General features: G+C 35.7%; 1 protein-coding gene across 4 annotated transcripts in view; it reads right to left on the bottom strand.

Moving 5' to 3' along the window:
- Positions 1–2,524: 2,524 nt before the first annotated feature.
- TMEM200C (transmembrane protein 200C) overlaps positions 2,525–17,228 on the bottom strand; it is a 54,471-nt gene continuing 39,767 nt past the window's right edge. For 3 of the 4 annotated variants that reach the window (XM_072411404.1, XM_072411405.1, XM_072411406.1), the window contains exon 2: positions 14,524–16,390. In XM_072411404.1, coding sequence (XP_072267505.1) covers positions 14,714–16,354 — 1,641 coding nt within the window. In that variant the 5' untranslated portion in view covers positions 16,355–16,390 and the 3' untranslated portion in view covers positions 14,524–14,713. Of the gene's footprint in view, positions 3,969–14,523; positions 16,391–17,228 lie in introns of those variants that run through there. The other variant, XR_011920813.1, reaches the window with a different exon arrangement.

Raw genomic sequence — 17,228 nt, forward strand, 5'->3', positions numbered from 1 at the left:
ACCATCTAAGTCATAATGCTTTCCATTAATTAAGGCTTCCAACTCCCCTATTTTGTTTGCCAGACTTCTAGCATTGGTGAACAGGCTCTAACCATTGCTACGATTACCAGCACTGTTTGCCAAATCTTTGTGTATGTATTAGCGCTCCCTGATGTTTTTCACTCACAGTAGTCAGTCATGTATTATTTAAATCATGTTTCCTCCCTGCCATTATTATAAATCATTTCTTTTGCACAGACAGGCATGCCATAGAGAGTATAATAATTAAAGTTGAAATTCTTTTTCCCAATCTAATTAAACATGTTTGCCACAAGCTTTTTTACCTTCTAAAATTATAGAAAACACAATAAATATCATACTAGTCGTCCTTTAAACATTTGCTCCTTGGTGAATTAGTTTGGGACTTGGGCATGTATTGTATAGTGCATGTAGGTTCTGCTTCTTGGTTCAGAAATGGTGAACAGTTAGCAGAATGTTACAGGCCAGCACTGTATCTTTTATGTTGGGGGGGGGGGGGGGGGGTTGTCAGCAGAAGCTCTGGTCTAGGGGAGAAAAAAAGTATAATTTGGCCTTGATGCTATTCACCCCACCTAGGGATTGTCCTATAGTGGAGTTCAGGTTTATATGTATATGCTGTTAATAGTATGGTTTGAGCCCTCATGGCTAATACCCTTTAATCATTGGGATATTTGTATCTAATAATCATGATCATATAAGGCTCAAAGGAGTAGATGTGAGATAATAAATTATATAATATTGCTTCCTTATACTGATAAGTATTGATATGTAACTTTCTTGTAGTAAGAAAATATGCACTTATGATATATCTATAGAACCAGAGTCCTGTTACATATTGTATATAGTGATATATAGTGGTATAAGATAATGTGTTGTCATGCTAGAAGGAAGAATGTAAACAATGCAGGGCTCGGTAACTAGAAGCTATTAATTGTGTTTCTGAAAAGCACTGCTTTGAATGACAGCTTGTTATAACGATGACATCCAGCAGTAAGAAGAGCTGTAACTCAATAAGTCAGAAAGGCAATTTAAACTAGCAAATCCGCCCTTAGACCAAAATAAAATACAGTAATAAACTGTAAAAATATACTAACACAAACAAAACTGAACAATTAGTAACCTAACAATGTACCTTTATATCAATGTATATGCCCAAATAAAACATGGCCCCTTAAAGCACAACTTAAGGCAGACATAAATACAAAGATAAAATTCATATTTCCAAACTTTTACCTGACAGGGATTTACAATTCTGTGCAGCCAGTGACTTTCAAACGCTGCCATATATCATAGGATTACTCCATTACTTTCTAGTTGACCTAACAGTTTCCCATGCCACCCATCCATCCACTCGACAATGAAACCCGCAATGATGATGACTTAATGTCGAAACAGGAAGCTGGAGTTAGAGAGGTGAAATGGAAAGCTGCTTTAAGTTATCACTTTTTTTAGCTGTGAAGACTTGTAAAACAATTACAAAACTTGTAATCAGGCAGGCATCACAATTCACATATATATATTTTGACACTGTATTAAAATGGAACTAAATGTAAAAATTACATTGCGGCCAAGCAGGTCATTTTTTGCAGAGGGGGCAAGTGATAAAATAGTGATAAAATAAAGAAACCTGCCTGATCACAATTTTTTAAATACGTCTGTCTGAGTTCCATCACGTCACACCACCATCTTCTTCTCTTCCAGAATACCTACTCTTTGGTCATCTTGATTGGCTTGGCTTAGAATGTATTTTATTTTTTAGAATTTAGAAAACAGGCAGGTAAGTATGCTTTATTGTAGAAGGGGGATCGCCTGTCCCTTTCTGCAATAAACCCCTGCCTGCTTGGAGATTTTGCAAGAACTATATTCCACTCTAACCACAATACCTAAAGTCATGCACATAAAGCAACCTTTTAAAATACCCTAAAATATTTTAAACTTCCTCTCTCTTTGAAGCATATTTTGTGTGTAACTATGGGGTGGAAAAGTTGTCAAATAGAATGTTGTGTGCTTAAAAATTGTCCAATAGCTTACTAAAATCCCAGAAGGTAATATGTACCTGGGAGCTCCTGCTGTATGAATCCAGGGCACTTTACAAAGAGAAATAATATGTCATTGTTTAAAATCCCTTTTTAAACAAAGAAATGTTTCAAATGCTAGCACAGAGATTCAAGAAAACAGTAGATCAATAAAAAAAACTCCCCAGCTTCAAATATATTATTCAGTACAATATTTTAAAGTATTGTGGAATAGTTACAATATATAAACTAAAGTACAATAAAAAAAATATCCAGCTGCTGTTCTAGATATAGCTCCAGTTAGCACAGCACCCTAATCTCACTAAATTGATGGTGAAGTCATGGGAACAATCTTTCCGCACTGCATGTTTGCATACTGCATTGCAGGCAGCCAAGAATTTGTGACTCAAAAATCTTTATTGCGTCAGATAAGTGCTCTCTGCAGGCTCTGGGTTATTGTAGCAAAGAAGAAACATGCAAAAAATGTAGAAAATGCCTTTATTTAAAAATGTTGGTTACAATGTTACGAACGTAAATAAAAGAATAAATCTTTGAATATATTTTAGAATAAAAGTATTTACTCATCAATAGATTTTCTCACTATTTTTCATGTGATACACTGAATTGTTAAAGAATTGTTAACTTAAAGAGCAGCTGAAGTCACAGAAATAGAAATTGAGTCAGATAGAAGACATAGTCATAAAAACCTCAATTTTTTGTATTATTTCTGCTTTCCTATTATATTTGTTGTACAGTTTCTATACATATGACTGCACAGTCTAATAACAGAGTTTGAGAGTGTTGCTCAGTGCATCCTAAAATCTAAGAGACCTGGTCAGACACATATTTGTGATGTGGATTGGCTTTTTGTTATCTATAAAACCAAAAAGCACAGGAGTGGGTGCAGGAAGCACATTTTCAAGTATCTTAAGGCATTTCCAAGTGAACACAAATTGAAAATCATAACATGACAGTTTGTAAGTCAATAAAGAGGTGCAACACTTTCATTAATATTGTTTAAAGCAGATCCTTATAACATGCACACTTGACAAATCCTTAATACAGGTTTGGAAATAGTTGTTATTAAAACATAAACATAATAACCATTTTTATGCATAACTGTTCTATCTCAAATAATCATAAATTTAGATTCTAATAGACAAAGGATATAGTATGAATAAAAATAAAAATAAATACTTAGGTCATCCCTTATCATAAAGAGCTAACTTAGAACTGTCTGATACCTAAAGATCACTAGACATTATTTGAATAGTGGATTAGTGTTACAAAACAGGAATAAGTATATGAGAATCTGGTAATGTGTTTCCATACAATCCAGTCTCTGTGTAGGGTTAGTTTAAAGAGGCATAACCTAAAGTACTAGAATCTACCAAAAGATCAGGTATGCACATTTGTGATCACCAAACTCAATTGCCTTACTATATACCAGCTCTCAGTACTGCTGTAACAAGCACTGCTATTTTCTATCTAGTACTAAAACACTTCCATGTCTGTAGGCTAGAGCCAGCAAAAGTCTACATTCACATGATCTGGCTTTTCCTCCCACTATCCCATCTGATAGTACCTGTGCACTGAGGCATAGAAGTCTTATATTGCATTTTCTCTCTCTCATGTAACATTCTATGAAATTATTTTTGGGAGGTTTTAGTGGACTGCGAACAGAGCAAATTTTTTACAATCTGAAATTTTCAGCATTTTACACACAGATTAAACAAACCTGTACATAAATATCCTACTAATGAAACTTTTACATTACTGATATTTCTGTCTTCAAGTTATTAACTGCCTTCAAAATTCCAGACAGTAAGAGTTTTGTAAAAGTCACAAGAGTCAATATATTTCTCCGAAGTCCCAAGAAATCTTCAGTGTCTAAAGCACAGATTATTTCCACAATCTTGGCCGGACAGGATCAACCTGAACAAAGGAGAGTGAGAAAGTGAACCAATACCTTGAAGATATTCACATATATTTCTGATTCCCTGTTTCTGTTTTATAGACCATTCGTGGTAATGGTTTACTGTATTATGTACGGCATGAACAAAACCAGGTCACTTGAGCCTGCGAGGCTCTTACTGTACATTCAAATAACATTATTTTTTAAACTACATAAAGATTGTTACACATCTTGACTGGTCCTAGAAATATCGACATTTTCATATAAAAAGTAGGTCACATTCTAAATTCACCTTATACAGTAAATGCCTCTTTAAATGTTTAATTATTCATGGTTTCAATATTTTATTTAAAACACATCTCTAAGTGTACTTAAAAAGAAAATAATTCATCATGTAGAGAAAATACATATATTCATATCCAGAATCCAGCTAACAGTAAAACTCTATTTTAGTTTTGAATATAATGGTGAAATATTAGAACCTTTGTATGTTTTTTTTTTGCATTGACTTTATTGAGATTTTCCCTCTTTTTCACATCTGTATAACAAATAAAATAAAAGTCATTAAAGGGGAAAGAATGTGCATACAGGAATAAAAGCTTTACGGATGATCCCCTTTTAGAAAGGAAATAAACTGTTGAATCTGTGACAACTGGGTAAAGGGCTAGTCACCAGTATTGCCACTTTTCTTGTTACTGATTTGCCATAACTATTTTCTGCATGGGTCTCTGTATGAAGGTGGCCATTGGTGAAGGTAGTGGTTTGCTTTCTCACACCACAGCCTCCAGCAAGGGGACAGTGAGAAGCACAGTAATAACATCACCAAATCTAACTCCAAAACTCCTGAGGATGAGATTCAGTGGCAGCACTGACCTAAATTGTACACTTAAGATATTCGGCTGCAGGTACGGGAGTGCCAAGGCACCCTTGCATACCGGGAAGTGCAGGGCTATTTTTCAGAAGGAACTCCCGACAGAATATGCATTTTTTGGAGTACATTTGTACTTGTGAGTTTAGCTACATTAAAAATGTTTCTGTGTTTCCCCCTAATATTGATTATATATCTATTTCTTTACCTCTCTGATCTCCAGAGACTGGAGCAAAAAATGAGAAGAAAGCTTCATTCTGAGTATAGGATATGAAAATGTGACAAAGCAACAAAATCATATTTGTGTGGATTTGAACTTTATTTTGTCCGATTCCCTAAATGTTGCTAAAACATCCAATCTGATTTTTTTTATCACATACTTGAAACAGAGATATTATTTGCTCACTGTGTAACAGGAGAAGCCCAACATACACATATACTAAACAACTGGCTATTTAGCAGCCTAGGTCGGATGTGCTCTTAAAAATAGTGTAACACAAATTTTGGCGCCTGTAACAAGAAGAGAAATCTTTTTCAGGTAAGTTTGTGCTTTTGCCCCCTTCTTAAAATGACCCTCCCACACATAAAAAACCTGCCAAAAAATCTCTACGGTATAATAAAGAATTTAAAGTACTTTTTTCCAAACAATATCCTCAATTGCAGCAGGTTTGCTGCTTTCTGACTGTGGCAGGTTTTCAGCAAATACAGGTACGTTTTTCCCTGATGCATGCTGTGGTTTCTCCCACCAGCAAGTACATTCTGTAGCCAGTGAGACAAAATCCAGTAAATGATCCTAAAATGTGTTTTTTTTCAATGTGCTGAAAGGGCCATTAGAGCCATGTGTCCTGGTAACATGCCATAATGCACAAAACCAGAATGTTGAGCAACACCACACACAGAAACATTTGGTGGTGTGGGGCATTTGGTTGTGTGGTGCATTAAAAAAGGTCTAGTATCATTCATTTTAAGTGATGACTTGATGAATGCATGTTAACACACATCTATTTATCTAAATCAGCCTTTAGAGTAAGGTTCAGCCAATGCTAGTATTGTTTTTTGTTACAATAGAATTAAATATATAGCATGAAAGTGTTAGCAATACACAAAAAGAAAGACAATTCACTCAGTAGATTTACTAATATATATATATATATATATATATATATATATATATGTGTGTGTGTGTGTTTTTTAAATAATGTTATTTGAAAAGAAAAACATTTGTCATAGCAGCTGTTAATAAGACCATAATGGTAACACCAATGAATATTTTGATTGCAGAAGATTAGAATGTGCGCTGTGCTTTGTTAATAGAACAGTGGGTGTGTTGAGAACTGACACTGTAACAATTTAGGTCTATAAAGTTACAAACACTCATAATTTATCCATAAAAATGAAGCTTTGCAGTGCAACAAGGAAACCGAAAAAGGAGAAAGAAGTTATATTGGGAATCTCTTAGGTAATGCTTGATAACACCCATAAACTAAGCCAGACAGTTAAAACTTTTTCAGTCAAACTTAACTTTGCTCTGTTCATGTATGCCAAAACAAGAAATATATATAGCCTTTTTTTCACCCTGACTGCTCTTTTAAGATCCTAGGAACTAGGAAAATACCTAAATGGAATGTCTAGGCCAGCCTTTCTCTACCTTTTTTTTAACATGGAGGTACCCTTGAAATACCTTTTGGGACTTCAGGGAACCCCTGCTATAATTACTATATCCACAGCTCACAGTACATTAGTGTGGTGATCAGTAGGAAGAATGCCTCTTACATTGCTGGCTATTAGGAAGAATATCACCCTTACAGATACTGTAGCTATGAAGATCATTGGTGTCAATTGTAACTGACCTGGGAGGCACAGATTACTCATTGCTCAGGGAACCCCTAGCAGCCTCTGGATGAACCCTAGGAATCCACAGAACCCTGGTTGAGAAACAGTGGTCTATGCCAGTGTTTTTCAACTTTTTTGAGCCACGGCACATTTTTTTACATTGAAAAAATCCTGCGGCACACCACAAATCAAAAATGTTACAAAATGACACTCTGTAGCTAATTCTTTTGTCTCTAAGAATGAACAAGAAAACTATGTTACCTACTGCCACCCACTGACATGGAAGAGTATTACATTACTCTGCCAGTCACTACAGCACAGACACTCGACAATGGTAATTGGATAATTTCCCACGGTACACCAAATAATTTCCCACGGTACACCAAAGATCCCTCATGGCACACTAGTGTGCCGCGGCACAGTGGTTGAAAATCACTGGTCTATGCAATGGGGAGAATGCCAGTGGTTGGTGCAGCCCTATAACATAAGGTCCCCATTTCGGTTTAAGTCTTAGGTAAAACAACATGATGGCTGAAAAACATTCTTAGGAAGGGGGCATTGAATCTGTTCTGTAGCTAGTCTAGTTTGGTCATTTTGATTTTTTGCTTTTTGAAACAGGATGTCCAGTATGACAAAACCTATTAATGTTTCAAGACATTCATATATAACCATTCAAAAACATAATGGCAGCATGTCTGTTTTGTTCTCCCTCAATATATCATTCTCCGATGGGAAACTGTAGGGGACTGTAAGTGTTCATCCAGCAGTTAACAAGCTGAGAAAACACGGTTATATAAAACTAGATTTCTTGTGCAGGGTGGTACTGGGGTTTTGCTTCCACCACATCTGGAGAAAGATTTTCAGCATAGCTGAGTGTGTATTGCTAGGGGTATGACTCTATATATGTCTATATATATCTACTATATGTTATTTCCATTTTTTAATGGCCATAACCATTGGGTGGGTAAGGATGAAAATTCTGGAGGGAATACTTAAATATGTACCAATATATTATATGTTAATGAAGCCTCTGAAGAGAAGCTTACACATCTCTTTAACACACATTACATAATTCCTGTTTTTTTTTTTTTTTTAACTGTAATCGTGAACAATATGAACGATTATATTTATGACGCAGACTGTCAAGAACATTAACACAGATGGTTTTTCCACTTTCTTTAGCAAGCCAATCTGTCCTTTAAAATTAGCATGCTCAAACTGTTTACAGGTAGGGAAGACCAAAAACAGCGCCAGTTTCCATACTTATTATTAATGGTTATATCTAAATTAGCGGATTTCTTTCCAACAGGCTCATAGGCAACCTTCAAAATTTGAGATACATGTTTTAATTTTGCCAAGTTTAGTCAATGCTAAAAAAACGGCTATGGTGGCTAGGTTATGGTAGCACAAAATCAAGGCAGGGTGGATAAATTAGTAAGTATTAACTGTCTAATTGTTCATTCTTTTTCTAATGCTTGCCTAGCAACAGCAACCTGTCCATGGAAAAAGACTGCAGATAAAGACTTTGCTCTCTGTGCAAAAGTAGTGGTCTCTGTACATTGGTCAGACGCAGCTTCTTCTTTTGTGCTAACTGACTTTGTGCCTTATTCTTTGCATGCATAAAATTCAAAAACTTCTTCTTCACCCTTCCTTGTGTTTAAACAGAAGACTATCAGAATCTCTATTTGTGAAACTTTAATCACCCACAAAATCAGCCCGATATTAGGAGGGGATAGGAATTAAATACAAACAGAAATATGTATACACAGCAATTTCAAAAAGGAAGTACATCCTTTAGATATTGTAGACTTTTTCAACAATTCACTTTGAACAGGCAAACATTGGTACCTTATTTAAACAGTGCCTTGAAATAAAGGTGATATGCTTGAATAAAAACACAAAAGAAAGTATGCAATTCGAATAATTTATTTAATAAAATGTAATGTATATCTGCTCTGTGGAAAGCTAGGTGCACCCTCAGCCTCAGAAGCTGGTACACCCCACTTTAGCAGAAATTATTTATTGTCTTTTGTATAAATGTCCACCAGTATCTGGCAATTTTTTTCAGCTTGCAAAATGTCATACTTTCAAGATAATTGTGGGTAGATTTGGATGAACTGCCTGATCCCCAAAAATCCCCATTGAAAGGAAATCTGATTTAACTATTTCTTGGTGTATTGGCTAGTTTTGTACAGACCATTATTGTGTTAAAAGATTTATTTCTGGTTCAACAAATGACCTTGCATTCTAACAAACCACATTTTGATAGGATCACTGCAAGCTGTCCAAGCCCCGAAGCAACAAAGCAATTGAAAACTATAACATTTCCACCTCCATGCTTTACATTTGATATGTTTTTTGTCCAGACATGCCATCCTTGCACACCTTGCATGCAGGTAAATTGGTATAATTTCTTTTGGACTGTAGATATGTGACAACTGTTGCAAGTTACCTGTACATTCCACAGTGACATTTTGTAGTTTTTGGAAACAAATTTTTAGGAAAACTTGGCAGTTGTTTGAAATTGCCACTTGTAAATTATTTTCTTTACAGTGGAATGACTATTTTAAATAATTATGACAATGCTTGAATCCCTAGCCAGATCAATAGGCACCAATTTCTATCTGAGGGCCTTGGAGAGCTCTTTTGATCTTGGTATAATGATACCTAGCATGTCAATAGCAAATAAAATATCAGGCCCTGGATATTCAGAGTTAAAATATTGATTTTTAGGCAGGTTAGGTAAAAACCCTCATAGATTTTAGGTTACAGTAAAAGTAGGGATCATCTTATCCAAGTGAGAAATCTGCATTTTCATTGAATATAGAAATAAATTATGTCAACTGTATATGTCATTTGCATATTACATTTATCTTTAGGCACTGTTGAAATCAATACATATACTAGATACACATATGCTTCATTTACATGTATTCATTGCTTAAAGGCCATCTTACAAAAGTATTAGATTATTAAAAGGGAAATATGTTTCACTTAATTGCATTAGAAACAGTACATGAATGAGCATGCCGACTCATAAATATACATGACAAACATGCATGACATTTAAAATGAAACATTAAATATATACTAAATTCTTCATACTTTTATGAATTCTAATACTCTTTTTAATTACTGACACATCAGAAATTAAAATAGAATTATTTTATTTGTAGGAGTAGGTGAGAATTTCAGCATGCTAAATGCATAGAATTTGCAAACTGGCATATACTAATCGAAATAAAGTGTGTTGTTATCATAAGGCACAGCATGGTCAGTGCTGAATCACCAAAGAACACTGAGAATACAGTATATGCACAGTAACCTAACATAAAAAATAGCAAGCCTGTGAGTTTTATACTCCAGTTACTACACCAAATCTTAGTGAGATACAGTCATCAATCTGAGACTGGAAGAATTGTTAATCAAAAACAATTTTTTTTAACAAGCTAGGATGCTTACTGATGATTTTACTTAATCTAATAAAGGTAAAATAAATTTTATTTGATAAATTAATGTGTTTGCTTAACTTAATTCAAAACTTCAGCCACCATCCTTTGGTAGTATAAATCTTGCTATTTAACATTTCCATAATTAATTATTAAAAATAGCAGACAAATCCTTTTTCCCTCAGGTCCCATATGGCTCTGTGCTGCTTTTCATTCTCAAACCCTTCCTTAAATAGAAAATAACACAGTTCTGGTGGAGTCATGTGATGGCAGATGTTGTGCTACAGCAGTGATGTAGCTGATGCTTGTAAACTATCTAATTAATTTTGCTGGATTACCCAGGTTCACTGATGATAATCTATATTCTTCAGCCTTGGAGGGCTTTAATAAATCAGGCCCAATGTCACAAAATCAACAGCTAGTTCAAAAACACAAGGTTTTTTTTTTTTTTTAAAGGCCCAGTAAATACACTCGTCACACTTCAAAGCTCAAATGAAAGGAATGGCTAACAAGCTACGTGAAGTGGACACAAATGGCATGTAAGACCATTTAAAATACCACTACTTCTCTTTGTTTTTGCTATTTCAAAAATACACACACCAATTCTATTGTGTTGACATATCTAATGCATCCATCAACCTATGTGGTGTGCCAAGAGTTTTACCTTGCAGTATCTATGTTTAATGACAAGCAGTTCAAATACCTTTGCTGAAAAAGTGGTAACAAGTTCATTCAGCCTAGTACAGGCAGATACATTGCATATAACTTTATTTGTACACATATATATATATGTAAAGATCAGTCTGGTAGGGACCAATATGTTTCCAAATAGAGAGCGGATACATAAGTGTCAATTAAACTTGGGGGAAGGGGGGCGGGGGGAGCTAGCTACTTTATATCTAAGCTGTTCATTTAGTACAAATTATGTTTCATTGAACAACAAAAACTATAGAGGCATGAGCTGTATTTAAAAAATGTTGTTAATATTTAGTATTCTTTGGAATATGCCTTCTATCATCCATGATGTGTTTACAGCTTTATGTTTTGCAACAAATATACAAAAACATTAGGCTAAGCTTGCATGCTGTAAAAATGGGTCTACCTCACATTGCCCCGAATTCTCAGGTAGTCAAAGCAAGGCCGACCCATCCACTTCTCTAAAGATCTCACTGATTTTCTTAGCCAGAACAGGATAGGAAGCACAAAGAAGGAGTTGTTACTATAGAGAACATCAGGTACTACAATAATGTTTAAAATGATGCCAACACTTACCATGGTCATACAGTACGTATTTTAATTATTAATGCATTGTAGAGGAATGAGGCAATGTGGTAATTAGAATGTACAATTGCAATCGGGATGAGGTAGTGTGAAAAGGGGAAGGTACCGCACAGCATGCTTCTTGGATCCTGGACTGGGGTGCTCTGGCTACTGGCTTTGGTCTGTCAATCTGCCTGCCACTTGTGGAGAAGGATAGACTTAGAGACACAAGGGGCCTGATTTATTAAAGCTCCCTAAGTCTGGAGCATATAGACTATTATAAGAGAACCTGGGTGAACCAACAAACCTGGAATGTATTTCTTCAAACTCATTTGCTATTATTTGGCAAATGTTTTCAATCCCGAATAAGATCCAGTCCAGTTTTTCTGGATCACCTAGGTTCGACCATAATAGTCAATGTTCTCCTGTCTAAGAAAGCTTTAAAAAATCAGGCTTAGTGATTTCAACTGGTTGAACTAGTCTGAAAGTCTATGCTGTAGATGATTTCTCCTTTTCTGCTCTTTATAATGTCCACAGAGAAAGTAAGCACTGGAGTTAAAATGTAGGAATGTTCCAGAAAGATAAAATTAGTATGGCTGTGATATTATGGAAGGTAAAGAAGTTTGGAGAAACGTGAGGTTAAAAAGATTTGTTGTGTGGCATGTACAAAATGTACAAATGGCTTCTTAAGCAGAATAACAAAGAAATGCAAAGGCAATAATTTGTTAACAGCATTTAGGGTGTTTACTTAGCAAACTAAATTATCTTGTTACAAGGGATATTTCACTTAGCTTTATGAATGAGGTAAAGCCACGCTGACTTTAGCCATAAAAACCTGTACAAGCAAAAATAATTTTTTTTTACATTTGCTTGCACATGGCTGGCTATTTTTTAAGTTAAATTTATCCATTGCAGAGTGCAAATTCAGTTTGCTAAGTGAACAGCTTAAATGCCTTTAGAAAACTGTCCCAATAACAATCAAGTATACCCAAGGACATGTCATGTTAGCAACCCTGACAGTATCAGAAATGCCATGTGGCCACTTCTTTGTTTCTTTGGAGTTGCTCCTTTGTTAGGAATGATAGCAGGATGTCATTTTGTTCCTTCTCTTGAGGAAGCAGTGGCAAGAGGAAGTCTGTAATGGGTGATTCTGCTGCCAAATCAACTGTGTAACACACTGTTAGACTGCACTCACAAATACACACCCTGACACACTTTAACATAAACACACACAGTAATACACACTTTATTGAAATTACACAATGGTAACACACACGCACTAACACATACAGTAACACACATTAACAAATACACACTAACACATACACAGTAAAACAAACACCAACACCACACCCACATATCTTGTCAGAGATTCTTCTAATAAGCCCACAGTGTCCTCTTTTGAGTCTCCTTACAACAGCTGCTTCTTCTTCTGCCCAACCGGGTCAACTGTAAAGCCTTTGCGTAAGTCAACGTTCATGGGGCTGAGTTGCAAGTAGGCCAGCAGAAATACAGAGAAGTGCAGGAGAGCCTAGAAAATATTGCTCTCTGTGGCCAATAGTCACACTCCCTCTTTGCACTAAAAATCTACTGTTAGCACTATGAGATCAGCGCTGGGTATGGGTGGGCACAGTGTCAGCAAAAGCCCAGTATTGTACTGTATGAGCACTGATGTTTGCTGCAATGCTGATCAATGCTGGCTACCTTCTCACCTTTTTTGGCCAGCTATAAGAGAGCAACTGCCTGGAAAGGTTTACAAGAGTACAGGGAGATTTAATTCTGCAGACTCCTCTAGAAGGTAGAAGGCCCTTGAAAGACTTCAGTGCCCTTGGCCAATAGTCTGTTTGCCTACCCCGAACACTGGCTCTGCCTATAGCTAATAGAATTCCAATTATGGGGGTTTTGAGGGACAACAATTTCAAGAAATGCAAATAATAAATCTGCAGGACCCAATTTTCTTAGTAAATAGGTAAAAACCAACTATAAATAATTTTCAGCAGGAAGTTAAAACCATCAAGTCTACTGTAGTTCAGCCATGCTACAGTATTTTTTATAACTAATACCAGACTTTATGTAATAAAAAAAATACACATCTATCCCTGATATACAAAAAATACACAGAACAGGGACAAATGTTAAAAATACTCTCATACATAATGATAGGGTGAATTACCCTATTTAGTACCAAGAAAGCACATTAGGCATAAAATGGCATTTTTCATCCATTAAAATGAATATAGTTACAATTTAATGATAAAGATTACCCATAAGATTTTGAGTTGCACAGCAAGATATAAAGTTATAAAAGGAAACAGTAGAGTTCACTTTAACAATATTTAACAATACCTCTGTACCTTTTTAAATAAATTATTTATCTTTATTTATATCATTAATATTAGCATTGTTATTATAAAGAATCTTTATAATAGAAAACATCAAAAGGCTGACATTCTGACAAATGGGCCAGTGATGCAAATCTACATTGAATAAATATGAAATGTAGCAAAAATACATTTTTTCATGCACTTCACTTAATTTCCATTTATAGAAATTAAATTCTATGGTAGCTAGCAAAAAAGATTCCTAAATATACTATATATTCTGCATTTCAAGTCTGCTTGTTGTAAGCAAGATTGCATGCCATTATTAAAATACTGCAAGAGGTAAAAAAACAGGAAACCAAAAAAAACCCTAAAAATAACAAAAATACATTTTGGTGCATGTGATATAGTTGAATGTAAACATTTCCTTTTTATTATTTTTAATAATATTGATGCTTTTAGGCATTTAATAACCATAACATCCAATAAAAACAGTGTGTTACAGAAAATTTTAATTATTTGAAAATAAAATTCTAACAGTCCCACAAGAGCAAACTCTGACATCCCTTGTCTTTAAAACGTATTTGAATACTCTGCCTCTTTAAACTGCATTGGAATATTATGTTACCAAAGAAATGATAAAACCTCTAAAACAGTTTATTCAGAAAAAAATAAATCAGTTTATCACTATGAAGGCAGACTTGCTGCCTTAGCATTTCAGTAAGCCAAACTAAATCGCCATAACCAAGCAATTACTGACATGCCATCAGCAGGAAAAAATATCTACTGTAGCTAAAAATGAAGTGCACAGTTACTGTAAAAATAATCTGATTCATACTGAAAGTTAAAGATGGGCTATTTAACTGTTTATTATTACAGTTTGGTTTCAGTCATACATACAGGTACAATCAGGTGTTGGTGATGGTTATCAATACGTACTAAAACTGTTGACACTGCAGATCTTTGGATATTGGCAAGTTCCCTGTAATACAGCATGTTCCAGAACAAACTATGGACAAATCCTAAAGTGTGCCTTAAATACTTGTGTTATCTATATCATCACCACCATCATCATCAGACTTAGCACGAGACCTGGAAAGCATCAACAATTTTTCTTTATTAGTGTACTGCTTCTGTTCAACGTGTTGTTCTGTGCTGGTATCTTCTGAAGGAATTTCAATGTCTATAGCCTCTGTTTCCTCACAGTCTTGAGTTTTATTGGCTGAGGTGTCTATAGACTCAAAGGAGGTTCCTGCCTCCTCAAGATGAATGTAGCCCTTATTGCTTGATTGGTCAGACCCTGAACTTTGGGAATCTCTTCTTATCAATGGCGCTGTAGTTAGAGAATCCTTAAGAACAACAGGTTTTGTTTTGCCAAATGGAGAACCTCTCACCAAAAGGCTACAGTCTAAGTCTGTGCTGCTTAATGACTGGCTACCCAAATCTGAGAGTGGCCCAGGTGACATCGGTCTCCTGAAGTCAGGCAGACAACTTGTGCTCTGGCGCCTTAAAGGTAATTTTCTATGAGTTTGGGGAATTTCCCAGTTTAAGTCTGCATGGCTAAAATTAGTCAAACTTAATTCAATCTCTCCCTTAGATACTTCTTTGGCACTTTTATTCCCTTCCCCTTGGTCTTCTTTCTTCTCCAACAGACAGCTATCTAAGTTGACAATAGGTAGCGTGAAAGCACTAAGGGAATGACCAACTATGGAACATGTACTGTTCCTACCCCATTCTAGGTCAGGTGATTCGGATAGGGAATCATTACTTTCATCCCCCCCTGAAACTCTGTCAAATGGTAAAGCAGAGTTGGACCTCTCCCTGTAAATACTGTATACCTCCTCATTCAGGTTCATGTGCTCAGCCTGGTGTCGGTATACCTTAGGAGAAGACGTCCTTGCTTCCCTTAGATTAGGAGGAGAGAAAGAAATTGGTCCACCAAGAGCAGAATGCCATGAACTCTTGGCCAACATTGCAGCCCCAAATGTGTCACCACCTTTTACATCCATGCTTCGAGATTGCACATAATTAACAAACCCATTTAGAGGTGCTCCATCTTTAGATTTCATGCCATGAACATCAATCACTGTAGAGTAGAGATCCCTCAGGTTGATGATCTTTGTTTTCTTGTCTCTGTTTTCATGAAGAACTGCATTAGCACAAATAAATAGAAATATTCCAATGCCCATTATTAGAGGACCAAAAACTTTAAGATTATCCGAGTGCAAGTATCTAGAAAACAGACTTGCAAGAAATCCAGGTGATGTTTTTTGCTGAAGGCTTCTTGTTGAGTTTGTGTCACTTACTTTGAAGGCATTCTGATTAGTTCCTTGACTGTTGTGATGGCTCCATGATTGGCTTGAATTTGCACTGATAACATTGATATCACCTGATGAGAGTTTGGCTTGATTTGTCCCTGGACTGCCATGATAAACAGAACTACTTTTTGGCCAATATCCCATAACAGCCATTGCTATTCCAACCAAAAGTACTAAGATTCCACATAGGGCAATTAATCCAGAGACAGAGCAAAGTTTAAGTTTGCCTTTTACAACCACCACATCATTCTTGCGCTTCTTTTTTGCTTTCCGCTTTCTCTTCGGAGCTTGGCTTTTGGGTCTGAGAGGATCTTGTTTACGTGCAGAGATCCTCAACAGACCTCCAGTGGCAATCATGCCGACTTCAAACTGCCACGCAATTCACTCCAGCTCCTGTGCAATTAAAAAGAGAAGACAAATTTAAAACAGATTTAAACACATATTTTCCAAGTATGATAATGTCACAATCAATGGGGTATTTATCTAATGCCACAGCCATATAAAGCCCTTAGAGCATATATTAAATGAGTTTACAGTACATAAACTTGTACACCAACTTCTGCAAGTAGGACGCTCATTCAGTAAAAAGAATTGTTCTCTTCCAAGGGATATGTAATATTGTTCGGTAAATGTGGAGAAAATTAATTTGTGAAGTATAACTAACATGAGGAAATCTAAAGACACCAGTAATTATGCTTGTATCTGATGTGGATGATTGAAGTCAGCAGAGTTTCACTTGATTCCCCAAGCTACCTGAACTGCTTATATCCCTTTCATAAATCTACCCAGCTGGTAGGTTGGATGCCACCACACCATTCTGTATACAAAAACCTGTTTGATCTTGGTAGCTAAGCAGATTTGGGGCTGGTTACCCTGGATAAGAGCCCAAAAAGATCAGGTGGTGTAAGTTACAGTAAGTCCTTACAAACGTCAGTAATACTAAACATACATCAATATAAACCTAAAAGAGTTTCCACTCTCTCCATATGCTCTCCAAGGAAAATAAATGTTTGGTTATACAAACATTTGGTTTGTACTGAAAAAAAGTGGAGCTGCATTATTTGCTTGTAACAAATAAACTGTAAAAGGAATCATTTCGGTTGAGGTGATACAAAGTACCAAACTGTTAACATTTGATGTAGTAAATGAGGTAGTAAATGTCGTTACAATAAATTCTCTTTTCTCCAAACATTTATAAAACTTTTTCATCTATTCGACATGTATTCAAATC

This window comes from Pyxicephalus adspersus, chromosome 5, assembly GCF_032062135.1.
Source record: "Pyxicephalus adspersus chromosome 5, UCB_Pads_2.0, whole genome shotgun sequence".
In the NCBI taxonomy this organism is placed as follows: domain Eukaryota; kingdom Metazoa; phylum Chordata; class Amphibia; order Anura; family Pyxicephalidae; genus Pyxicephalus; species Pyxicephalus adspersus.